The sequence below is a fragment of the Haemaphysalis longicornis genome, unplaced genomic scaffold (assembly GCF_048455015.1).
Source record: "Haemaphysalis longicornis isolate Haplotype H1 unplaced genomic scaffold, Haemaphysalis longicornis Haplotype H1 scaffold_4, whole genome shotgun sequence".
Taxonomy (NCBI): domain Eukaryota; kingdom Metazoa; phylum Arthropoda; class Arachnida; order Ixodida; family Ixodidae; genus Haemaphysalis; species Haemaphysalis longicornis.
The window spans coordinates 208,869,665-208,896,828 of NW_027526361.1; the positions used below are offsets into that span (position 1 = coordinate 208,869,665).

Sequence of the window (27,164 nt, forward strand, 5' to 3'; positions counted from 1 at the left end):
CTAGGCATCCATGTCGTCATCTGAAGGCAAGGCGGTGCCCAGCGGACTCGGCCCCCTAGACTTGAACTTGGCACCCTTCCCGCTGCCCTTCGTTAGAGCCGCGACCGCCGAGGGCGTCAGGAGCGCCCCAGGTGGTAGAGGCGGTGTGGCGGGGATGGGAACTGCCGCGGATGCCTCCGTCTCCATCTCCTTTGTGCCCTCACTTGCGCTTTGGGCCGGTGAAGATGAAGCAGTGGATGCAGTCGCATCCCCGACTGATGTGGTTGCCACCTCAGCCGCTGCTGGCTCAGCGACCGCTGTGTTGATGGGTCGGGCTGCCTGAGGCAACCCAGGGGGGTGGGCAGGGACGAGATCCGACTCGCGGTACTGGGTTCCCTCCGAAACTAGACGCGGCTCCGCGCCCCGGCGAGCCGCATCGACGTACCTCCCCAGGGGGAAAGAGGAGAACTCTTTCGCGCCTCTGGGAAGGTAATGTTTTCTGTTACGTTTACGTTAATAATTTTCTTGTCTTGTTTAAACTTTTCAAATGCGCGATTGTATGCTGCATTTGGACCCTTGCAATTGGAATAGATAAAGTTGGTTGCAGTGCAGTTTCGAATAGAAGGTCATTCTAGCCACATTTGGCACATGTTTTTTTTTGCCACAACAGGAGTTGGTACCTTGCCCGAATCGCTGGTACTTGAAAAAGCGCCGTGGTTTCGGGTTCTACGGCCGGACAGAACAACGAATGAAACCTGCGTTGACATGCTCTGGCAGTGTGCAGCGGTCGAAAGCCAGAATCAATTGTTTGGTGGCTATTGCTTTTTCGTCTCTCCTAATGACGATGCGCCTTACTGCTGTCACGCCCTGGCTTTTAGGCCTTCGAGCAGATCGTACTTTGTCTCGGTTAGGAGGTCTGGCTCAGATATCACACCCTGTGAGCTACTGAGGCTGCGGTGAGGTGTGACTCTCAAATCGAGATCTGCCATGCCAGATCTGTTTGGCTCATGAGAGTTGTGGCTTGCTGCTGCATGTTTACCTCAAATAAAACCTCACCGGTTCTTAGTTTTTTACCATTGTACCTCTTGCAAAGGATAGCTTCAAAAAACTTGTATTCAAGGAATACGGATTGTGATGAAAGAGGCTTGAATTAGTTAACAAATTTAACTATCAAAAAGCGGGGGTAGTTGTCGGGTTTTGGGGAGTTGATGGGAGGAGAGGTGGGAGAGATGCTTCGGTGCGGACTCTTTTTATGGTCCGATCATGTTTGCAGGGCGTTTTCGATTTACCGTATGGCATAGGAAAAAGCAGGGGACGGGGCTACTTCCTTCGCTTGGGTTACACTGATACCGAGAGAGGTCCCGGAGCTCCCTGCCTGGTAAACAGAGAGGGAGCCCATCCGCCGGTGCTTGATGTGGGTTCCGACGGCCACCGTGTGAGGTTTGTACTCTCCACGTTAAAACACATTGTCACTGTTGTTCACATCATATGTAACCCGCCGCGGTGGCTCAGTGGCTAAGGCGTTGCGCTGCTGAGCACGAGGTCGCGGGTTCGATTCCCGGCCGCGGCGGCCGCTTTTCCGATGGAGGCGAAAAGCAAAAACGCCCGTGTGTACGAGATTTCGGTGCACGATAAAGATCCCCAGGTGGTCAAAATTAATCCGGAGCCCTCCACTACGGCGCGCCTCATCGCCTGCGTTGCGTCGGCGCGTTAAACCCTACAATCAATCAAATCACATCATATGTATGGGGGCTCGGGGTTAGCGGTGTCGCCAATACTGTCACCAAGATTGCTCAAAGTGCCCAGTGTGGGGGTTGAGCTGAGCTAGATTTGCTTTCTTGTTGGTATTAGGGCGCACGTTTCAGCTCCTTAAGTCATGACCGACAGTGTATCCTGGTTGTAGATTTTCTTTTGAGTGGCAGATGTAGCTAACGTTTAACAATTTCTTGCGGAGTGCCCCCTAACCTATACTATATCTTGCGTCTGATTCCTCTATCGTTGTTGGGGTTAGAACTAACCATCTGTCCGAGGTAGTTGTAATATTTTACTTCTTCTCGGGTTTCGTTTTCGAAGCTAGAGGACGTTTTTTGCATTCATACTTACTATTTTAGATTTATTCAAATTTAGTTTTAGCCCTATGGCCATGCTTTCTGGTTGTAGTTTCTGAAGCATTGGTTCTAGGTGTTCTGCAGTGTCACTCAGGAATACTATGTCATCCGCATACCTCAAAGGCCCAAGTATTCCCTATTTTTCTTACCCCAAGTTTTGCTAGTCATGCTTTCTAAGCGCCTTTCCAGACATTCTGTAAATAGTTTTGGAGACTTGGTATCTCCTTGTCTTACTCCCTTCGGCATCGCAAATTTATCACTTTGCTCGAGGGTGATCGTGCCCGTGCATACTATATATATGTATTCTGGAAGTCCTTGGTAGCTCTCCCCTATTTCGTGGTATTGCGGTGCTTCTAGAACGGCTGCGATGAGTACGAAGTCAAACGCTTTCTCATAGTCCATCAAGGCCGCGTATAGGGGTTTTTTGATAACTTATTTGACAACAGGAACGTATCTTGAGCACCATTTCCTGTACGAAGCTCCTCTCTGCCTGGTTCAAAATCCAGACTCTCAGCTATGTGGCTAAATATAAGTGCGGTAAGCAGCTGCTAAACAGCTGAGAGTAGGTTGATGACTAACTAATTTGTGAGGTCCGTTGGATCCCCTTTTTTGAATGAGAATAGTGTAGACATTTTTCCCTGCTATGGGCACTTTTTGAGTTTTGAAGCATTCAGAGAGTAGTACAGGAACGTTGTGGAGAAAAATTTCTCCTCCCTGCTTCAAAAGATCTACGGCTATGTCGTCCTCACCTGAAACGTTTCGTCTTTTCGTAAGTTTGAAAGCATTTTCCACCTTCTCTTCAGCTACTAGTGTGACATCGAAAGTTAAGCTTGTACTATGAGCAGTTTACCTTAGTTTTCCGTCGCCGGCTTACAGCCTGGTGTAGAATCGTTCTGCTGCCGTTATTATCGGAGCCATGTTTTGCGTTATATTACTCTGTTCATCCTTGAGCGCATACATTCTGTGCTTGCCGATAGCTAGCTTTTTCTTAGTTGCTTTCCAGCTTCTCCCTATTTCCAGCGTTTTCTCAATGACTTCCACGTTATCTACACGAATATCGTTTGTTTTACTTTTAAAAATACCCGAAATAAAATATTGCTGCTATAGTGAAAAAAAACTTGCAGCTAGGAAAAAAATTCACAGCCAGCTAAGCTACTGACAACGGCGTTGAAATACGTTTGATTCGCTATTTTTGTAGTCGCTTTGTGAAATTTGCACACGTTCCAGTGGGCACTTGAAATTCAGATGCGTACCTCAACTGCTGTACACCCCCTTCTTCCATTTATGCACAGTGCCCAGGGGGTGGTTATTACTTCTTAACGTTTGCTTTACACACGAGGCCCTGCGTTTTCGGTGTGCGCGCTTACTCCAGATTAATTGTCAACGACCTAGTGAATCCAGATGTTGCGGTGCGAACCAAAACATATTGGGCAAATATCTTTTCTCGGCAGCTAATACTTTCTAGAAAAAAGCTTTTTAAACCGATTTACTGTAAGTGAATTGATAGTGGACGCGGCCCTGAGCAGATGCCCGATTAGGAATTTAACGAGGCTACGGTTGAACGGCCGCTAGCTCACTTTTGCAATGCTGTATAGCATGTTGTTTATGCCGCATCTCAAACTTGGTCATGACGTTTTTCTTCTTCTTCTAAATTGGATCATTTCACAAAGGTTCCATTTAGGCCAAGTGTATTGAAAAAGCTTGGCTTTAAAACTGAACCAAATGCCACTCCCAACTTTTTCCTCAGAGGAAGTCACTTCAGCAGCACAAGCCACCTTCACGACGTCATTACGGACGTTTCATTCAATAAAATATTCATTTGGTGGCACCAGTTAACCTTTGTTATAGACGTTATTGCTTTCTCTGGCTTATCGTTGTGATATGTTTTTTTTATTTGTTTCGAATCTGTTCATGTGTTAGCACAATGTACAAATATGTCGCAGTATATCCTAGTAGAAAACAATTATGTTTCTCAGCCTCCATTAGTAACGGCTTTATGCGATTACGTCCAGTAAAAAAGGTTTTCCTCAAGTAAAAACTCTCGTAAAAATATGCATGGGCAATTTGTATATATATATTTCCTGGCGGGTCTCGATCTCTTGTTCTTATCAGAAATAAGAGGACAGAAATCTGTATTTTTCACAGTTTAACTGAACGATCGTTCGCAGACTTGTCTAGTGCCTATTCCTAGATTTACAAGCCTTCGGTTTTCACTCAGTTCGCACTTCAACGTATGTCCGCAAGTGCACTTTAATGTACCCGGCTTCAAAATCCGGATAGCAGGCGGGGACGTAACCAGACGAGGGGCCCGGGGGAACCCCCGAAATTGTCTGGGCCATACCACCCTTCCCTGCGAATCTGGGTCAAGGGCTTGTTTTTGGAGGCGGGATTTTCGACGCTGATTCACTAGCCTATTAAACTTGTTTAGCGGTGCTTCCTGTTCGATAATGGGAAAGGAGATGAGGGCTGGAAGACCAGTTATAGCTTGCATAGCAGAATTGTTTATTCATTCGAGTAGCGCCCAGTCTGACTTTGTAAGAAAGTGGAATTGCCCTTGATATATGTGAGGCCGAAAGAATAGCTCGGAGAAGCTTGCGGGCCATCTTGGAGGCCGCCACGACGGCTTTTTGAGACACGCGACGGAACAGATGCAGCAATTATGAGGCTTTATACTTTGCAGAGAGAATTCAAGGTTTTGTAGAATTTGTGGCCGCAAAATCCAAGACCGAAACCCGTAGGGTAAATGATGCTGGTATAGGCGTGCCTTCAACCAAAGGACGGATAGGGGAGGTTGCCAAGCGCCGACCGCCCCATGCGTTGGCCATGGTGAGCAGGGCTGTTTTGTTAGGAGAGAGCGCGAGGCCAAGATACCTGCACGAAGAATTGGTTTTATATAGAGCTTGTTGCATTCGGACACTCTAGTCGTGAAGGTCCTGGTGAACAGACTATGCCATGTTGTCGTCTGCATAGATGATACTATAGATGTGTGGTACAGAACCAAGTCGCCAGGCAAGAGGTATCATGGCCATTTTAAAAGGCAGGTGGCGAGGATAGATCCATTAGGCACACCGCAGCGGGGCTGTAAGGAACCTATGGGAGATCCGTTGAGAAGAATGGAGAAGGTGCGGTGTCGTAGGTAGGAGGAACTGAAATCACAATGGCGGATAGCAGGTGAATGAGATGAAGTACCGTAATGACAGCGGCGTGGCCAAGATTATCTTATGCTTTGTGAACGTCCGTGCCCGGCAGAGAGTGAACACGGTGGGTTCGGCCGCCAATAAGGATAATCTCGGAGAGGTGGCCCAGATCCTCCCATGAACCAAGGTGGGGACATGGGTGGTATAGATGCTGCTCGTCGAGCCACCACTGAAGAGGTGTGGCACTCATCCGTTTCAACAGCTTCCATATAGTAGCCGTGAGTGTTATTGGTCAGTGGTTGCTAATATCTGTACTCAGTTTGCGGGGTTTCGGGGTAGTGATAACATCAGCTTCAAGCCAGGACGGAGGGATCGTACACGTGAGTCAAACCCGGTTGTACGCCTCTAGGAATGCCTCCAGAGAGGAATCGCCGAGGTTTATGAAAGATTCAAATGTTACGCCAACAGGCCCGGGAGCATCGCGGACTACAGCCGTGTCAATGTGCCAGAATCTTAAATGGCGAGAGTGTACCCTGGGTTGCTACTTCCGACGGCGGAGTACCAGCACCGGGCAGAAGAATGAATGGAGGGGCATGGTGGCTGGGTCGAAGTCAAAATCGGGGTATAAAGTATGAGTCAGCGTATCTGCCAATTGCAACGAAGTCTGTTTGGACGTGAGCAACGCTGAAGAACACTGAAGAAGTTGGATCTGGGGATCGTGGTGATCGCTCCAAAGAATGAAAAATGCGCCATATGGAGCGTAGACCAGACTGAGGTCCTAATGAAGCGCACGTGTCAAGCCAGCGCTGGCGGGACAGCCAGCGTTCGCGGCGACATGCCGCGGCTGTGGGCTGTCTAAGGCGGATCTGGCAAGTCGGAGACTTGCGATTGCGACAAGAAAACACTTCTGTCTGGCGGCGCTGCGCCCGCAGCCGAAGCAGGCGCAAATGAGGGTTCGGGCGGCTATCGTCAACCCAGTATTACAGTTGTAGAATCTTCAAGAGCCCTTTGCATGGATGATAAAGGGTCCTATTTAAATGTTGATATATGACTAATCGACTTGCGAAACTCATCCCACTTGATATTATGAGAGAGAGAGAATGCAGTTGAATGATGCTGACGAGGTCTGTCTAGCCGATAGCTGAACATGCTAAGTCAGGTGAATAATAAAGCAAACGAAAAAAGAACACCGACATGAAGTCTGTAGACAGAGTTCAGTAGTTCGTGGTAAAAATAAAGGAATGTTAAAACACACTGGAGAAATGTTCAAACGCATGGAGGAATGTTGCATTTATTTTGGCAGAGATCAGGCACACGTGAGCGACTACACGTGGCCATGAGTTCACTAGGTCAGGTTAAAAATAAAGGCAATGATAAAGACGCACTGGAGAAATGTTCAATTTGAATTTGAGCACAGTTCAGGAATCCGCAGAGCGACGACAAGCGATCATGGCACGTTGACAGCTAACCTAGCAGTAATGGTGGTCCCAGCCCCGGAGTGTTCACTGGGACACCACGGAGAGTTGGAGAGCGCAAAGGTGAAAGTCACGGTCCTGCAACACATGTAGAATCAATGCGCGGAACTGTTAAAGACTATGAACTTGGCCTCAACTGCGAAGGAAGCTTAGCAGGGCCTTCGTAGCACGTGTAGCCATCTTTGCACATGACCAGGGGCCAAGCACAGCATTCAACGTGTAGACACGATGTGGGTAGCCTGCTCAAAGTCAGTGTCAAGGACCGTCTTGGTTCGTCATATTGTTTACACACACATAAGGCATGGTGAATATCTTCGGGATAGTCACAGTCTCAACAGAGGGGTGAGCTGGTCTGCTGAAGCTTGAAACGAAAAGCGAGTGATGGATAAGCCCATATTGAAAGCTGTACCTGCCGCGCAACACGACACGCAAGCGCGGCCTTATCCTTCCTGGAGAACCGTATTGCCTCAGTAGGCACCTGGCGATTGTGAGCTTGGGAAGCTGCAGCGTCCGCGGTAGAATTACCCGATACACCGCAACGTGCCGGCATCCACTGTAGGTCGACGGAATGTCAAGCAGTGACGAATTGTTGATGTAAAAACCGAATGTCCCAGATTAGCTGGTCAGCAGGAAAAGTCTGAATGCATTGAAGGGCCGCGCGGGAATCTCTAAAGATAGCTCATTGGCTGGGTGGCTGCGTGGCGGTGTATTCAAGAGCAGCACGGAAGGCGGCGAGCTCAGTCACTGTTGGTGACGTCCTGTGACTGACTTTTTTGTCATCGTAGTGCACGTCCTAGGTACCCAAACACCAATCGTGGAACATTTTTTTTGTCACTGAGCCATCGGTATATATATGTTTATGGGAGGCGTATTTGCTGTCTAGAAGTTGTAAAGTGTAAAACGTTAGAGCTGGAGCGGGAACATTTGCTCTTCGTGTCACTCCTTGCACGGCTGTGTGAGTGCTTACGGGTGGGAGCAACCATAGTGGATACGAAGGCAGAGGTGGTATCTCGTAATGTTGCGGTAAAAGGTCATGCAGATCTGAAGCAGAGGTCTCAGACAATGGATGGTGACGTTGCCTCGTGACAAAACGCAAATATGCCCGAAGCAGTTCCTGTTTCCGCAGCGCGATCGGCGTCAATCGTCTACATTCAATGATAGTTCCCAGGGTGGATGTTGTTTTTGGGACGCCGATACACGCCCGGAGTATACGCGCCTGCGTGGTTTTCAAAGCCTTGAGATTTCCAGCTATGAGGGGAAACAAAGCAGGAACGCTGTAGCGTAAAAGACCTTCGCAGAGAGCGTCGTAGAGACTAAGAAGCGAGTAAACTGTGCAGCCACCAGTGTTGCTGTAAATCATTCGGAAGATGTTGAAAAATGACAAAAACTTTTCTTTCAAACTACGAATATGGGGTGTCCATGTCAAAAATCTGTCGAATGTGACGCCGAGAAATTTATGATTTGTGACATAAGGTATTGGTAGGTATTGGTATCCCCATTGCCGTGAGTTCGTACGTGTGACATCTCGTTTTGTAAAAGCAATGGTGGCTGATTTTGTTGCCGAGATTTCGAGTCCACGGATTGCGAGGAATTCTGAGATAGAATCTATAGAAGCCTTGCGCGAAGCACACGCCTGGCACGGCCAAAGCACCCTATGCCAATATCATTAGCATATAAGCAAATCACTATAGGAGGTGGCAAACATTTCACAATGCCGATGAGGGAAATATTAAAAAGCACTGGGCTGAGTACTCCACCTTGTGGAACGCCCCGAGTTACGCTATGCTTCGATGGGTCGCCATCAGAGGTGGTCATAAAGATACTTCGGTCGCTAAGATAATTCGACAGCCAAGCGTACATCCGACCTCCAATGCCCAATGAGTGCATCTCAGAGCGGATAGCGTCATGCGGAACAGAGTCATATGCAGCCTGGATGTCCAGAAACACCGCTATGACGGTGTTACGGGGTGCTTTTTCGCGCTTGACGCAATTAGCAAGGGCAATTACATTGTCGATACTGCTCCTGCGTTTGCGAAACCGGACATTCGTGGCGGGTAGTACTTAGTACTTGGATTTCTAGTACTTAGATCCCAATCTAGCCGAAGCAGCACCATTTTTTCCATCAGCTTGCCCACGCAGCTCAAAGGCGCAATAGGTCGATACGATTGAATGTCCGCTGGATTTTTTCCTGGTTTCAATATAGGCACAATGCGAGCAGTCTTCCAGCTGGGCTGCAGACGACCGGTCTTCCACGATTGGTTGAACATGTCCAGGAGAAATCTTTTTCCTGCCTCTCCCAGATGGGTAAGAGCAGAATAAGCTATACCGTGTGGCATTGATATGGCATTTACAACGTAGGCTACGAAAGGGCGAAGATGAAAGATCGAGGTAAATGGGATGATGGTCGCTACCCCAGCAGTCAAGGTCTCGCCGCCAAAAAAGGGCTGATAGACAAAGCCACCAAGCTAGATCTGGGGAACATGGAGGCATACGAGTAGACGAGAAGATGCGAGTTGACTGGGTAGCGTCATTAAGTAGAGTGAAGCGAGGGTGCTCCATGATCTTGACGAGATATGAACGTCGCACACTCACCATGTCATAGCCCCAGGCTGGATGCGCAGCAATAACGATTGCGGCGATGAGAATGGGACAACCAGGATGTTGTGCTTGTATGTGCGAAATCTATCAAAACCGAACACGCGGGGAATGACCACTGCGAGGACACATATAGCAGGATACAAGGATCCGTACACAGTGACTTAGTTGAACTTTGATCGCAACAGTATATTGCCGTGGGGAGCACCAGCTTTGAAGGTCTATGGCTTGGTGGGGAAGGCACGTGAGGACATATACCACGGCTTTACCCCGTAGCGTTGGTGGGGCATTATGGTGGTCAATGATTGTTGGAGATGCATAGCCGGAAAAAAAGGGATATGGGGTAGGCCATTCGCTTCCTGGAGCCCATGCGAAGGCGTTCCTTAATTAAATTCAACTTTTTGGGCAGGCCCCGAAAATTCCATTTGTATATAGTATCCTTGCGTGTAGTTTCAGGTACGGCAGGTGCATAATTTAGCGGAGGCATGCTGAAAGGGTCGTGGTTAATATTTGTAGCTGCCGCACCAGGTAGTTAAAAATGGAGAGAGCGTCAAATGCTGACGAGATTGAGGCTGATGCTGCTAATGATGCCACAGGAGGTGGAGGCAAGGGAGAAGTGGACAGGGGAGGTATAGCTACACATGTGTTCTCTTTTGCAGCAGCACGCTTTACGCGTTTCTGTGCCAGCAACTTGGCACGACGTATGGTCAAATTCGCACATGATGTTTGTAAGGCCTGGAGGTGGAGATCTACCTCTTCTAGGGCTGGGGAATTCTGGTCGGCCTATTGAAGACTGGGATCGGCGACGAGGTCGACGCAGTCGCACCACCTGGCTGTATGAAATGGAATTCCAGGTGGCGTTGCAGAGACCGATTCTGTTACGTGATCTGCAATATCGTCGTCGTCGTTGGAAGCTAGGAGTTCGTACCGGTTTAAAAGCAGGAGCCGCTGATCAACCTGGGACGTCTGAGAGCTCTTTACACGTGTACCTGGCGTTGAGCTTCTTCGGGCACTTCCTGTCTGTTACATGGTTATCATCATAATTTAACAGCCCACAACAAAATTTAGGGGTATTTTCCTTTTTAGCTGCCGCATTCGGAGTCCGCGAAATTTCAGCAGGCAGTTGATTTGGACAAGACATGCGCATGTGACCGTATTAAAGCATCGGTAACATAATACTGGCCTCCTCCTGTAAGGCCAGGGCGAAGGATGCATCCATTGTATATGAATCGCAACGGTGGTTCCGGAAGAACAAGAACAGTCGCGAGGCATGTACAACGATGACTCCAAGACACCGGGCTAGGAACACTTGCTGCGTCTCGAATCGGAATGTGTCCGGAGCACATCGGAGGGCTCACCGGCATCGATGCCCGAGACAACATAACAGCGGACATGAATACCACCTAGGAGGTAAGCTTGTACCGGCAGGTGAACGCCGGGGGAGACGGGTATATGAGTGAGGCTGTAAAGCTTGTGAACTACCTCGAATGATCATACCCACCCAGAAATTCAGTTGGTATCTTGGTGGAAAGGGTAGCCGTTGTGACTTTCAGGATGCAGACATGCTGATAGAGTCTGTAGGAGAGCTTTCGGCGTGATTTGCCGGACGTTGAAATTATCACTCGGTTTAAAGGCCACCTTGAAGGAAGCTGGTTGAACATCTTTATTGCTTGATGGGTGGTCAGCGGATAGAGGCGGCAGGGCACTTTACCGTCAGAGTGATTACGGTTGCCTGCTGGAAGGTCCATCGGGGCATTAGCCTCCTCAGACTGACGCAGCAATAAAGTGGAAGACTCGGAGCAAAGGCGTTCGTCCGGGGGTTCGCCAGACTCACCAGCTATGCGAGGCGTTTCTTTTTAAATGAGCCAAATCCACCTAAGGAGAATTTGTGCGAAAAAACTAAAGTTTTGAACCGGACCTAAATGCAATGCTGTCAAAATTGTTAAATGGCATGTTTTACATGTCATTTAGGGAAAAATCTATAGCGCCAAGAAATTAAGAATAATGCAGAGAACTTCAGCAATATAGGCTTGAGTTCGGATTTGGCCGGTACTCAGTCGAAACAGACATGTTGGTGCACTATTGTTAGAAAAAATGTATTGCAATTGACTTTCAAGAATGGCATGATAAAAGTTTAAGCAAAAAAAGGTAATAAACCTGCAACAGATCTTCAAGAACAGTAAAACTTCACCTAAAGAGCCGATGAACCCTCTTGGCCGCATTAGCAGCTCTTTTCGAATGGTTCCTTAGAAACGTTTTAGGTCACCCCCTAAAACACTCATGAAGCTCGTCATTGCCTTGCCATAAATTTCCAAAACGCTTCAAAAGAAGCCTGCCCATGTCATATTTCTCACAATAATGAAGTGGCTCATACCCATAGAGGGGGGGCATTTACGATGGCCTGAGGGTGGCAGGTAATTTGTTAGGTACCTAAATGAGAAATACGTAAGTAATAAAAATATTATTACCAAGATTTACTGCGTAAGGACAAGGCAGACGAGATAAAGTGATATTTTCACATCTCTCAGTTTCATGTCATTTACTTCGGTGCACGTTATCGTCGACGCGTAGCGGCCGATCATTCGCCGATCTCCTCATTGCTCACTGAACTCCTAAAACGTCAGCTCTCAAAAGAAAACAAAATAAACGAAAACACACACAAAACAGCCCGAGCAGTCATACCAAAAGCGAAATCTCATTGGTAGAAATAATTTGGCTCATTTTGATGCGTGCCATCGCGGCATCTGGCCTGCTTTTCATTCGAAGTAAGATCGGCATACACGTTCACAGGGCATTGTCTCAAGTACTTTACTGCCACATTTTTTGTAGGGGAAAGTAGCGGGGATCTGCTAGGCAGAGCAGTTTTATATGACTGACTTTTGGTTTTTGGATTATGTTCCTTTCGAAAAACAGACGCCTTTGGTTGTCAACGTAGGATTTAAAAAAAATACACGCGAGGTTTGTTTGCTACCTTTACACAAAAGCCCGTAACCCTGTGCACTGGCTTCATCCTCTGCTGCCGGCCTGCGGTCCTGCCACTTGCCATTCGCTGCACCTCCTTTACCCTGTTTGCCTGCAATTGGTGCTTGAGTTTTCTCGGATAGCCGCAACTGATTGCTTGTTTCGCAATAGTGGCGGTTTCAGTGACTCGGGTGGCGTTTACTTTGGTGGGGATGAAGATATTTCTCATTAAACATTCAACAAAGTCCCCCACCCTGGCGCGACGTGGTGTGGGCGGATCCTCTTGCCCTTTCCTGGTGTTTCTGGCTCAAGCGTTTCGTACACTCATCCGAACTCACAGCGTGTTTTCAGTAGTTTTTATGGAAAGGCTGTTTTTGCGTTTGTCGGTAATAAGTGTGTTTGCTTTAAAGAAACATGATGTAGGCTTTCTCAACCGAATGCCTTCCAACGTCCGGCTTGCCCACATGTGCAGCATTGACTGAAAAGCCAAGGCGATATAAAGTTTTGCAGCGGGATGGTGACGAGCAGAAATGCGCGAGGTGATGCTTGACCCCATCTCCCGGCGCCTCGAACTACTATTATTCCTGCTTAGGGAAAGTTAACGGGAGAGTACCGAAGCCCTGTTCCGCACGCGGTACGTCCGTCTGGACAAGAAGGATCGCTCTCAAAGGAAGCGCAAGAACGTTACCAAGCCCGACGAAGGCAGGGTAACAACCTGAAGGACCGCATCGCAGTTGCATGACGGCAAGAGACACCGGCGGCATTCCTTCCAATTTAAGCCAGTTACGGGGCCATTGTTTATTGACAGCTAGTGTGGTTAATGGTTGCTATGCACAACGGCGGGTTTACGGACCCGATCTGCATTCCTATGAGCAGTCCTGGAGAGCACGGTGTTGAACGAAAAAGGGCCCAGAGTCAAGGTGGCCAATGGCTGACATGGCAGAACCGGATGTGCAGCGGGTGATTGGCGAAAACGAATTCAGTCAGGAACACTCGACGGACACCAGCGACACTTTTCGCCGAGACAGAGTTCGGCTTCCACATTGGACTGTGAGCGGATTGTTTGTATTAGAGAGGATATAAAACCCTGAGTGCATAGGCGGGAAATACGAAGCGCTATAAAAAAAGCGTAGCCTCGCGAAGTCTGAGTATTGTCAAGGTGTCGGCCGATAGCAACGAGCTTACGAGAGCATAGAGGTGCAGGTAATTCCCGCCTTGTAACCTGAGCCGCTGCTATTGGCACAGACAGCATTACAAGCCACGCTGCGACGACGAGAAAGCGACAAGACGCATCCCTGGATAGAACAAGCTTCTTCCATGCGTAAGCGTGGACGCGGTGACGCTTGGAACTGTTTTTATCTACATATACGGCAGTCCAGTGCGTCTCGAAACTGAAATTTCTCGGGCCTGAATTATTGGCGCTTTGAGTGGCCGAGCATAAACGTTGAACTCTGAAGGAGGTCTACAGTAATAACACCCCCAATTATGTGTATGACATCTTCGATTTACCTAGCTTTTTGTTTTCTTCCTTCATGACTGGTAGCCACAGGTTTTGTTTGGAGAAAAATATGAAAGCGCCGGAGGTTTGCACGGAGAACTGAACCTACGAGTGCCTACGTGCACTTCTGTTTCTCTCGACTTCGATTGCGTATAACGTGTGGGATGCTCCGGAAATATGCGTTAACATTAGCAGAGGGAATGTATAGTTCGCGTGCAGTACGCGTATTTATTCCTGTGAACATTTTAATTACTGTTGTTGATTTTAAAATTAGCAAACTTCGGATTTGGATATTTAACGTGCGCCGAAATCTCCAACAAGCGAGTGTGTTCGCTTTTCGTCTCAATCACAAAAGCCTTTCTGCCTGAATCACTGCTTTATTTCTCAATGCAGGTTAACGCCACTTAATGGAAACGCTTCGTGTTCATCGTGTTTGTACTAGTAACGGCAGCTACCCTCACCTTCTTCGCTTCATTGCACAGAAACATTATTTTGGGTTGCCCCCACCCCCACTCCCGAATCAAATCATGGGTACGTGCCTGACGCATGATCACGACTGTCACCGCTTTTCAAACACCGAAGCGAGAATTTGCAACCGTTTGTCACGTATCGTACCCACTGGCATTTTTTTCGAGCTGTTCCCACTTGGTCATACACACGATAGCGCGTTTAAAGGATGACGACGTGCTCGGGTATAGTTTCTGTTAAAAAAAGATTTGGTCCCTCTCCGAAGCTGTGCCTAGTCTTCGAGAGGACTGAACAGGTATTCTGAGGCGCAACCCAGGCGGCACAGAAAGTGTGCCCCACGACCGGCCCGTCTATGGCCGCTTTCTGGCATGTCCGGCCAGCATCCAGGTTCTGGCAGCCACTGATCATGCGTTGAACGGCCAACATTCGGCAACCAGCGCTTCGGTATTTTTCCGTCCGCCCGTGTACGGACGCACAACGGCAGCTAACCGGCTGCCAGATATTCAGTTCTCTTACGGCTGCCGATGTTGAGGAAGAGAACGGCCGAAGTACGGCCTTAGGGCATCCGTTTTTTCTTCGGGAAGCGGTAACGGGCCGAAGCACGGCTAGCGACCGGCCACAGAATATGCGTATTCTTGCGGCAGTTGGTGTTCGAAAGGAGACCGGCCGGAGCGCGGCTGCCGTGCATTCATTGTTTCAACGGTGAAGCGCGCGTCCGGCGGTAGAATATACGTTTTCTTCGGGCAACCAGTGTTATGAAGGATACCGGCCGACGTACGGCCCCAGAATATACGTTTTCCATTCCGTTAGCTGTCCTCGGCCGAATTACGGCAAGAGAATGGCCGCCGAATATTGGGCAACCGGTGTTCAAGAGGAGACCGGCCTACGTAAGGTATCTGGTTATACGTCATTTTTTCGGCAAACGGCATACAGCCGAACAACGGCACGCGCCTGGGCGCCGAGAATTCATGCACAGACGTGTTTGGAAGGAGACCGACCGATTTTTTCCTGGGGGCAGAAAAAGCCGTTAGGGAGCCGAACGACGGGAACGCGTTTTTCATCCGCTCCGTGTTTCTATGTTTTAAATGAACGAACATCGTTTTTCAAACAGTAATGAGTGTTCTCGGTGAACGGGCAACGTGCAAGGACTCACTGGACATTAGCAGGGAACCTTTTAGACATCGAAATGTCATTTATTGCCACAAGAAGACTGTGCCACACCAACGGGTGAGCTAAGCCTCGCCAGTCATCGCCGCACGACGCCTCTGCCGCCGGCTTCGTCGACGCATCAGCTCGAGGCTATTCGCCCCCTCAAGAAATTGAGAGCATTGGAGACATCGACCCGGCAGAGATGTCCGATCCGAGATGGAGATGGTTCACCAGAATAACTAGCCTTCAAGGGCGTCGAGCAAGCGGCCACCACGCAGGAGCTAAAACGACACCATCTTAAGGACTCCCCACCAAAGAAAGGCAAGTGCGAGCAAAAGCGCAAGTTATTCTGCGTACAATTAAACTGCGACAAGCAATGTTGCACTATGTTGTTGGTGATAAACGTAGAAGAGACTCGCTCGCGCATTGGTAGGATCAACTTCATGCCCTGCACTATGTTACTTCATGGGATTTTACGACTGCCTATTTAGAAAAAAAAAACTACTTTAAATTTGCGATAACAACAGAGCCTTGTCACTGACGAAGCCTAGCTGTTAATTTAGTTCCGATGTTTGAAGGTGAGCTTAGCTACTCTTGGAATATGACTCATTTCGTTAAACATAATCGCCAGCATCCTAGCAAACACGGATTTTGTCAGGATTTTCTTGCTCAACGCAGATTGTTGAGTTCACGCACGATTTGGCTCTTGCAATAGATAAGCTTAAAGTGGTTGACTGTATATTCTTGGACTGCAAAAAAGCAAATGATGGTGTTCCATATCCTCTTCTGCGTAGTACATTTCATCCTATGAACTTAATGAATCGGTTTTTGCATTGTTATTACTATTGGACCTACTGCTTTGTTCAAAAGTACTGTGTAGTTTACCGGACTATAGCGAATGAACGTGATTCCGTATACCTGCAGCTTTATTCGAATTTAATAACATCCTGGTGTGCTGATTCAGAAAAGTTTTTGGATGTTAAACAGTGTGTTAACGTGGCACCTTTACAAGAAAACCTTCATTCCAATTGAATACGTATACCGTAAATTATGCTGCTGTGCCAATGGCCGAGGAATATAAATACCTAGGAGTTTATTTAGGGAGTGGTTAGAGGTTAAATATGCAGGTTCACACCATAAAGTTACGGCTGCATATGTTTTTGGCTTTCTGAGACGAAATTTCAGTGAACCTCCATCTAACTGAAAAGAACAACCGTATTTCACTCATGTGCGCTCAATCTTGGAGTACGCATGTGTTTTCGTGGATCCCTACACCAAAGAGCTGGTTGATACGCTCGAAAACATACAGAATATGTCAGTGCGATTCGTATTAGGTAATTGGCACGCTCAACTTAGCATGAGAGAAAGTAAAAGTAAACAGAAATGGCATGACGTGAAAGATCACAGACGAAACCACAGGTTGAACTTTTTTCGTAATATCTATCATTCGACAACTGGAGTAGAAGGGGAGAAGTATGTCCAAGCGCCATTCTACATATCGCAAAGTGGGACCGCTAGCTTAAAGCAAATTATTAACTTTCCTTAAAGGTGACGCCTTGCGCGATTCATTTTATTTTACATCAATACTGCAGTGTAATTATCTCCCACCTATGATTGCATTAACTGTTTATATTGACGATTTTCAGCGCGCTTTGTAGAATTATTTTGTTATTTTGTCTCATATTTAATGCTTAGTGTTATGTATCTCCCTTCTGTAATGCATGCAAAGGCAAGCAGGCATCAAATAAATAAATAAATAAAACAATGAATAAATAAATGAATAAAAATAAATAAAAATAAATAAATAAAACAATGAATAAATAAATAAATAAATAAACTTCCAGAGGCGCAAGTTTGCCTCCGACGGGTTGAGAACCCTACGGATTCAGCATTGACCAATAAAATATTTATTGCCCTATTCGTTGCAGTATGCAAGGTTTCCTGTATGCATGCTACCATTGCTATGTTATTGGTTTGAAACAAATTATGTAACTCTAATTTTACGCCTTTCCTTGCGTAAACACAGAGGGATACAACTGCAGCCACCTGAAGCAGGGCGTCATTCGCAACGCGTCTAGAATTTTTTGAACGTAGAATGACATTAGAAGTAAATTAAGTTCTTTTGGACTATTAAGTGGTGTGGACCTATACTCATGAAAACAACATTAAGATAGATTGAAAATGAAAGTACATGTTCACTCCTTCTTAGGATCAGCCCTGCGCAAGATCATCAGAAAAGTTGATCGAGTAGAAAATGTCTTTCCAAGAAACATGGGCAAAAACTGGACATACTTTTTTGTGAAGGAGTTATATTAAATGCTCCTGAGTGTTTTGTTGAGAACCAAAACGCTTCGTAACGGCATTCACGCCGGTTTTATATACAGCAAAATTGGTCAAGCAACTGTTATAAAAATAGTTTATGTAGTCATAGCATGAAAGTGTTCCGGAATATTGCCGTAAAAGAAATTGGCTAAAAGCGGCGCAATTTATCTCTCTGAAATTCAACCCACTAAAATATGCGCCCTCCGTCCCTCCCCCCTCCTCTTTCCCCGTTTATTACAGGTAAGCCGCCCCACAGAGGATATGAGGACCTGGACAATACATCTATTCAAGCTCTACAAAGAAATGAATATTTTCTGTGTTCGGCAGTAAAAGAGGCACAGCAATTAAAGGAAAGACAATTTGTGAGCACTGTTTAATAAATGAATTTTGCTGTCAACTTAGGCTGGTAATTAAGCAAGGCTGCGCTGAAAGCTTGACGGCTGGTGGTTGCGCGAGCTCATTTTTATGTGGCTGCATTGGACCCAAAATGCTGGGTTTGCGCTGCTTCTGCACTGCGCGAATGAGTCATCTGCTTGCGCGACATGCAGTGACCGGCCTCAGTACAGTTAACGTACTGTGGCTGAACTCCAATGCCCGTAGCACGGCCGTATTTCCGGTAGCTTTAGTCCGGCTGGAGTCCGACGACCGCATCTCGGCTGTAATCCGGCGGCCGTACTTCGGCCGTACACGGGTGGCTTTGGAATGGCCGGAGCCCTACGGCTGGAATCTGGCCGTATGACCGTAAGCCGGTCGACTGGCCGACGGACACTGGCCGTTGGACAGCCATGGGAGTACGGCCGTATACGGCCAAAAGGCCCACATTTGGACATGGGCCGAACATGGCTGCCGGAAAACGGCCGGACAGAAAATCACCGGCCAAAGTACACCGGCCTGTTTTAGGCCGAACAGTCCTGTGCTGCCTGGGAATGCGGTGAGGATGTCAGGATAGGAGAGGTTCATGGCAACACGCCTGATAACACCCACGCCATAGTTTCTGGGCCTTGCCTCATGTGCCTTCGCATGAAAAGCAGCAATAGAAGAGATTTTCAACAGACGCTCGGTGGCTTCGGCATAGCGTGTGCCTGTTGCGAGAAGGTTGAGGCGTTAGTTTTGTCGGGCAACGTCGTCTGAAGACTTCACCAGCGGACACCGGGAAAGCGCGTCCGCGTCGAGATGCTTGCGACCAGACTTATAGATCACCGTGAAGTCATATTCTTGCAAGCGGAGAATCCAGCGCCCAAGTCGTCCTGACAGATTTTTCAAAGAAGACAGCTACCACAGGGCATGGTGATCTGCAACGACTGTGAAATGTCGGCCGTAAAGGTACGGACGGAACCTTTGAACAGACCACACAACAGCCAGAGATTCTTGCTCTGTGATGGGGTAATTTTTTTTCTTTTCTGCGGACGTCAGAGAGCGGCTTGCGTAGGCAACTACTCGTTCACGCGAGTGAGCATCGCGCTGTAGCAAGACGGCGCCAATGCCATGCCCGCTAGCGTCAGTATGAAGGACTGGCTTTGTGTCAACGAAGTGGCGAAGTACAGGCACGGAAGTAAGTGCTTGCTTTAGGTTTTGAAAAGCCTTCTCGCAGTCGTCACTCCAGACAAAGGGGTTACCAGAATGCAGCAGCTGATTGAGGGGCGAGGCCAGAGTGCCGAAATTGCGAATGAAACGACGGAAATATGATGCCAAGCCAAGGAAACTGCCAAGGGATTTTTGTTCTTGATGTCGAGGGAAATTACCCACAGCGGAAAATTTGTCTGGGTCCGGCTGTATACCATCTGTGCTGACAATGTGACCGAGAACTTTGATGGATCTGCGGGCGAAGTGGCACTTCTTGGTGTTCAAAGTAAGGCCGGCTTTGGCCAGATTAGTCAGAACTTCATCAAGAATCCGGAGATGTTCAGGACAATTCGACGAGAAAATAACAACGTCATCCAGGTAACACAAGCACGTCTTCCATTTAAGGCCACGAAGGACTGTGTCTATCATGCGCTCAAACGTGGCTGGGGCGTTGCATAAACCAAACGGCATTACGTTAAACTAGTATAAGCCATCTGGAGTAGCAAACGCTGTGTTTTCTTTGTCAGGCTCGTGCATGGGTATCTGCCAATAACCAGATCGCAGGTCTAATCTGGAGAAAAATTCCGCCCCCTGTAGACAGTCGAGGGCGTCATCTATACGCGGCATTGGATAAACATCCTTCTTGGTGATCTTATTCAAGGCTCGATAGTCCACGCAAAACCGCACGGAACCATCCTTCTTGTGGACGAAAACCACGGGGGAAGACCATGGGCTGGAAGACGGCCGAATGATGTTTCGTTCCAGCATGTCCGCTACATTTTCTTGGATGACTTTTCGTTCGGACGATGACACACGGTATGGGCGACGGCGGACGATGTGGGTCCCATCCGTCTCGATCTGTTGCGCTGTCACAGATGTCTGCCCCAGCTTGCTAGAAAGGCAGTCAAATGTGTCCCTGTGTTTATCCAGGAGTTGAAGTAGCCGGTTTGTTTCGCTTTCTGAGAGATCTTTGCTGATGGTAGCCTGAAGTGTGGAAATATTTGGCTCAGATTTTGCAGGCGTCGGAACGGAAGAGACGGAGCACAGGGGCACTAGTGCGAGCGTATCGTCAGGCAGAACAGAAGCGATAGTAGCACCCGCGGGGAGCAATATGGATTCGGAAGTGGCGTTTTGTACCCAGAAGCTGTGCTGCTCCATGTGCGAAGCGGACGAGGCACGTCGGGATGACGACACCTTTGGGCAGAAAACGTGGCGAGGGAACTATAAGCATGTCTCCGTCACTGATTCGGTTTGAGCAGAGGGAAAGCAGCGTCTCGCGGCGGGGGTTTAAAACACAATCTGCACTCGCTGTGAAGTGTAGCTGTGGTACTTCAAAAATGCCGCTGATCTGGTCTGTATCCGTGAGTTGAATTTCAGGGTGATCACATGGAATGACGGCGGATGCAGATGAGAGAAAATCCCAACCCAAAATAAGAAGATGAGCACAGGGGAACAACACCGCACACTGAACATGATGCCGAAGAGAACCAACAACAATTCGCACTGTGCATTGTCCGGATGGCTTAATCACACTGCTATTCGCTCCATGTAGAAAAGGTCCCGTGTAGGGTGTTCGTACCTTGCGTAGACGAGCACACAATTCCGCACTTATCACTGAAACGCTCGCTGCAGTGTCAATAAGGGCATCGACGCAAACACCTTCAACCAAAACCGACAGCAAGTTCGACGGACGCTCTGGAGGACTTGTAAGCTTCGCAGGAGATGCAGTTTTCCCTCCCAAAACTGCATTAACTAGTTTCCTGGTGGTGGTTAGCGATGTAAGACGCAGGACTAAGAGGGGAAACTGAACGGTGACCTGGTGAAGGCGAGCGGGGTCGTTCCGCACGGGAGCTGCGAGGGACGTCGTCAGTCTGAGGCGGAGACGCGGAGCGGCGTGGGGGCGACGGGTATGCACGCCGCCTGTAGCCGTAGTAGTTCGGGTGTACGACGCTCTCGTGCTCATAGGCAGCATAGCCACGTCGTTTATCCCGTTGGCGGCGTCGACAAAAGCGGGAGATGTGACCTCGAATGCCGCAATAGTAGCACATGGGCCGGTTGGAGAAGGCATCTTGACTTGGTGGAAAGTAGGGCTTTGAGCTCGGCGCGTGGGGCATGGCCGCAACATAGCCAGACGAAGGGTGGGTCATGATCGGGGACAACGGCAGAGGTGTCCGGCCAGCGACATCTGAGTAGGACGGTGTTGATGGGGCAACTGAATGAACAGGCGGCACTAGCACAGGCATAGCCGCAAGCTCCTCTTTAACCATCCCAGGAGCCGTAGCGGCTTGGCGAACACCGTGCGTGAAATGAGAGGTGTTGCCGTACACTTCTTCGCGAACTATAGCTCGAATCATTTCACGAAGGTCTTCGTTCCCAAGATGAGGGGTAGACGCCGTATTCTGTGGGAGGCGGATCGATTGAAGTTCGCCGATACGCTGACAGGAGGATGTTACGTCCGCTAAGGTGGAAAGGTTCTGCAGGACAAGTGATTTGAAAGCGAACTCGCCGATCCCTTTCAGAATGTGACGAACTCGGTAAGACTCCGGCATATCTTTGTCGACACGGCGACACAGCGCTAGAACATCCTGGATGTATGTGGTGTATGTCTCATTAGCTTGCTGCACGCGGACCTCCAGCTCCCTCCTCGCGTTGTCATTCCGCGCTTTAGGGGAGCCAAAAATCTTTTGCACGTCCGTGGTGAAGCCAGCCCAGTCGGTAAATTCATGTTTGTGGTTTAAATACCACGTCTCGGCAATCTTCGGAGAAGCCAACGTTGAACAATTTGAGGCGATCATCCCACCTATTGAACTCGCTGACGCGTGTGTAGCTGTCCAGCCACTCCTCCACGTCTTCGCCCCGAAGACCAGTGAACTCGGGTGGATCGCGCTGGGGAGTGGTGACGATGCATTGCAGAGGCGCAGAGGCTGCGCTACTCGGAGTGTCTTGCGACATGGACATTGGTCTTGAGGGCAAGCGGCGACCTGAACGGAGCTCCAGGGGTGTCGAAGGAGACGTACAGCTCTGGATCGAGTTGCAACTCCACCACTTGTGAGGCCTGTGATAGAAGGTGACGGGACCGTTGCTTTTGCAGCTCCTTTATTCCGAGGCGTCAGGCGAGGATGAACCAAGATGGCGACCCAGCGTCCCTGCTGATGATGATTAGCCGAAGACGAGGTTGTGCCGATGATGATGAGTATGTAGAGCAGATGATGCGGTAGCCGCAAGCTACTGATGATGATGATTAATACCAATGGGGACAAATATCTCCTAGCAGGCAGCAAGACACAAACTCAGCTCACAATATAAATATGTATTTATATACATATATATATATATATATATTTTCACCACTTTCTTTTCGACTCAAAAAAATTCATCTCTTTCTATGACCCACCACAACCTCCCCTTTGCTTTCCGAGGTTTTCTTGACTGCCAGCCCTTATTTTCGATATATATATATATATATATATATGTATATAGCAGAGAAGGAATTCTTGGCTACTGTTTAAATATTCAAAAACTTGGGTGCGACCACTTGGAAAACACTAACAAAGACTTTATTTGGACAGTTTCGACCAGTGGCCTGGTCTGCTTCAGGGAAAATTACAAGTGACTTGTAATTTTCCCTGAAGCCGACCAGGCCACTGGTCGAAACTGTCGAAATAATGTCTGTGTTAGTGTTTTCCAAGTGGTCGCACCCAAGTTTTTGTATATATATATATATATATATATATATATATATATATATATATATATCTATATATATACATATATATATATATATATATATAAGAGGAGACAAACTTCGAACAAGGTAAAAGCACGATTGTGGCCAACATTTCAGCAAAGAGAAAGCAAAGCAAGTTCTCTTTGCTGAAACGTAGGCCACAATCGTGCTTTTACCTTGTTCGAAGTTTTCTTCTCTTGTGTTCTCTACCATCTTCAAAGTTCTACTACTCCCTGGATTATATATATATATATATATATATATATATATATAGATATTGTTACGAGTGAGGGTGCGGAAGAGAAGAATGTATTTAAAGTATTTACACTATTTACAGAAAGAAAGGCTGGGCTGCCGCTAACATTCAGAACGACCCACAAGAGACCTCGTCGTCTTCCTCTACCAACAACCATCGCTGGACGCATTGTTCTTGCTTGTGGACAAATCCATCAGAACTACATCGTTCGTCATCTGCTAGTTTGCGCCGTGGCATTACCCCCCAGCGGAACAAGCGCCATCGCGGCGCTACGGCGAATCCAGGAGAGGCGGTTGGTACGGCTTCAGCCGGACTACGTGGACAATATCCGTAGAAGGTGCACGAGTCGACGAGGGTGGAGAAACTTGGGAGATCTCATAGGTGACATCGGTCACTTGACGTAGCACACGATACCGGCCACAGTACCGGGGAAGCAGTTTTTTAGAAAGCCCGACTTTGCGGGTAGGTGTCCAGAGGAGGACAAGGGATCCCGGTGTGAAGTGGACCACGCAGTGTTTGCGGTCATAAATCGTTCTCTGGACAGCTTGCGAGGAATAAAGTCGGTGGCGGGCTATCTGCCGCGCATGATCAGCGCGGGCAATGGCTTCACTGGCGTACTCCGCCCGCCGTAGCGGTAGGTCGCCCGACGTGGGGGGGAGTGTGTCCAATGGTAGAGTAGGATCACGGCCATATAGAAGGTAGAATGGTGAATATCCTGCGGTACCATGCCGGGATGAATTATAAGCGAAAGTCACATAAGGCAGCATGACGTCCCAGTCGCGATGGTCTGCAGAAAGTAGCAAGAGCGCATATCTGTCAGGGTTCGATTGAGGCGTTACGTGAGGTCGTTAGTATGGAGATGATATGCTGTAGATAGCTTGTTCTTAGCAGAGCATGAGCGAAGAATATCGTGAATTACTTGGGAGAGGAAGCGGAAACTATGGTGGTAAAAGCGGAGCGCGGAAACTATGGTGGTAAAAGCGGCCATTTGATCGGAGCCCCAGGAAAACGGAACGTTTTTCTTCAGCAGGCCGGTAAGGGGTCGGGCAATGTGCGCAAAGTCCTTGATAAACCGGCGGAAGTAAGAACAGAGTCTCAGAAAGCTTCTGACGTCTTTTGTTGAGCGTGCTGCCGGGAAGTTCTGGACTGCGCGAACTTTATCCGGGTCGGGTTGAACTCCCCTGGCGTCAACGAGGTGCCCCAGGATTGCTATTTGTCTACGGCCGAAATGACATTTTGAAGAATTTAGCTGGAGACCCGCCCGTCGGAAAAGTGCCAGAATCTCAGAAAGGTGCTCGAGATGGGTGGTAAACGAAGGCGAAAAAACGATAACATCGTCCAAGTAACAGAGGCATGTGGACCACTTAAAGCCCTGGAGCAGTGAGTCCATCATGCGTTCAATGTTGCTGGAGCGTTGCAGAGGCCAAAGGGCATCACTTTGAACTGATAAAGACCATCAGGTGTTATGAAGGCGGTATTCTCACGGTCCATTTCATCCACGGCAATTTGCCAATATCCCGACCGAAGGTCGATGGATGAAAAATACTTGGCTCCGTGGAGGCAGTCAAGGGCGTCATCTATCCGCGGAAGGGGATAAACGTCCTTCTTCGTGACTGCATTAAGGTGTCGATAGTCCACGCAAAACCGCCATGTGCCGTCTTTTTTCTTGACTAGAACCACTGGTGAAGCCCATGGGCTGCAGGAAGGTTCAATGATATCCTTCGCCAGCATCTTATCCACTTCTTGTTGGATTACTCGCCTCTCCGCACGGGAAACTCTGTACGGGCGTTTGTGAATTGGGCTTGCACTTCCTGTAATAATTCGATGCTTGACCGACAAACCTTTACCTAAAGGGCGGTCTTTGAGATTGAAAATGTCCCAATAGGATGCTAGCAGTCGGCGGAGCTCAACGGACTGTGCAGGGAGGAGATCGGGAGCCAACATCGTTGAGTATGGTTCAGTCGGGGAACGGGCACAAGAAAAGTCATCGGCGGGATGTTTTTGGGGATCGGCCGTTAAAACAGAAAGGTTGTGCTCTCCTAAAGGGAACAGATGACCAAGAGTGGTTCCTTTGGGCAGCGATTGCACGCAAAAGCTGAAATTGAGAAACGGAAGAGATGCTCTGCTTTCCTTGATTCTGACAACTGTGTGTGGTAGCTTCACTCTGCGCTCCAGTGCAACGGGTGTGGTTGGCGATACGACGTAATCCCCGTCCGGTACAGGGGAAGAGATGAACAGCGGGATATAAGTGAATGCTTGAGGCGGTAAACGAACATCTTCGAGACAGCACAGACGCGGCAAGGGTTCTTCGATGGTGACTGGTGGCAGTGGAAGGTCGAGGTGGATGAGGCTGATAGAACAATCTATGAGCGCTGAATGATCCGACAAAAAATCTTGGCCTAGAATAAGGTCATGGGTGCAGTGGTCTAAAACGGCGAACAGGACTGTTGTGTCATGGCCAGCGATGGTGACGCGCGCGGTGCACATACCGGCGACCGCTGGGGTACCTCCGTCAGCGACCCGGAGACACGAAGTGGCTGGGGTCAAAACTTTTCGCAGACGACACCGAAGCTTCGCACTCATGACCGATACTTGCGCCCCGGTGTCAATAAGCGCACTCACATCGACACCATCAACTTTCACGTCCAACAAGTTCTTTTCGGCTCGCAGTGTTATCAGAGGATTTTCAGGTCGGTCGGAAAATGCAGCGTCGCCTCCGGGGGCTGCATCCTCTAGTTTTCCTGGGAGGGTCTCGAGTAGCTGGTCGGCGGGGTCGGCGAGGAAAAGCGACGAGGAGAACGGGACTGGCTACGCTGCGGCGATGGGGAACGACCAGACCAGCGGTTGCCGGCGGAATGAGCGGTGTTCGGCTGCGGCTGACAGCGGGAGTAGAAGCGTCGAGGAGGGTCGTCAGGGTACTGGTAGAAGTTGTTCTGGCGGGGCGGAAATGGACGGCTCCGGCAGTATCGAGCCACGTGGCCTACCCGTCTGCAGTTGAAACAGATCGGCCGGTCGTCACCAGTCCGCCATTCATCAGGGAGGCGGCTCTGGAAACGTGGCGGCATATTGTCGCACCGAGAAGGGCTGATGGGTGGACCATAACGAGCGCATGGGTGACTCACGGAGCAACTTGGCTGCACTCCTAGGTTAAGCAGCTCTTCGCGCACAACTGGCTGTATGAGAGGTACAGGGACCGCGGAAGAGTTCTGGGCGTCGTGCGGGAAGCAAGTTGGGGCAATGGCCTCAATCTCGCGAAGTACAATTCTTGTGATAATATCTGGAGTTGGCGACATCCCTGTGGAAGTGCGCTGTCCTGCTGGCGGCTGGAGGTTATCTTCGCAGGAACAGGTCGCAGCCGTGTTAGGGAGCCGGGTGAATTTTTGAGCGATTCGGCGGCTTTTCGCCAGCTCAAAGCGACGACATTCGGCGATAAGGGTGTCAACTTTGTCGCAGTTCTTGAAAAGTAGAAGGTTAAAAGCATCGTCGGCTATGCCTTTTAAGACGTGGCCCACTTTTTCTTCCTCCGACATCTGACGGTCGACTTTGTAGCAAAGGGATAGCACGCTCTGAATGTAAGTAACGTACGATTCAGTGGGGCTTTGCACGCGGGAGGCAAGGTCATTTTTGGCTTCCAGCTGCCGACTCTCGGATCGTCCGAACAGTGCCTTCAGCTCTTCTTTGCAAGCGTCCCAACTGGTGTGGCGGTCCTCGTTTGTGTCAAACCAATCCTTGGCCGTACCTTTAAGGTAGAGGTCCAGGTTGGCGAGCATGAATGTGGGGTCCCAGCGGTTGTGGCTACTGACACGCTCGTACATAAGGATCCAGTCTTCTACGTCGACGTCATCGGTGCCGCTGAATTTTCCGGGTTCGCGCGGGTGGGTAAGGATGATGGTCTGGCCTGTAGCGGCCTGGCCAGGCGCAGTCAT

General features: G+C 48.8%; 1 protein-coding gene across 1 annotated transcript; it reads right to left on the minus strand.

Annotated features, from left to right (window-relative positions):
* On the minus strand, positions 1–27,164 carry LOC144180200 (uncharacterized). Its single transcript, XM_077708584.1, has 2 exons — positions 26,361–27,164; positions 1–318 (listed from the first exon to the last, which is right to left on the minus strand). The coding sequence occupies exons 1-2, from the start codon at positions 27,162–27,164 to the stop codon at positions 1–3; spliced, it is 1,122 nt and encodes a 373-aa protein (XP_077564710.1).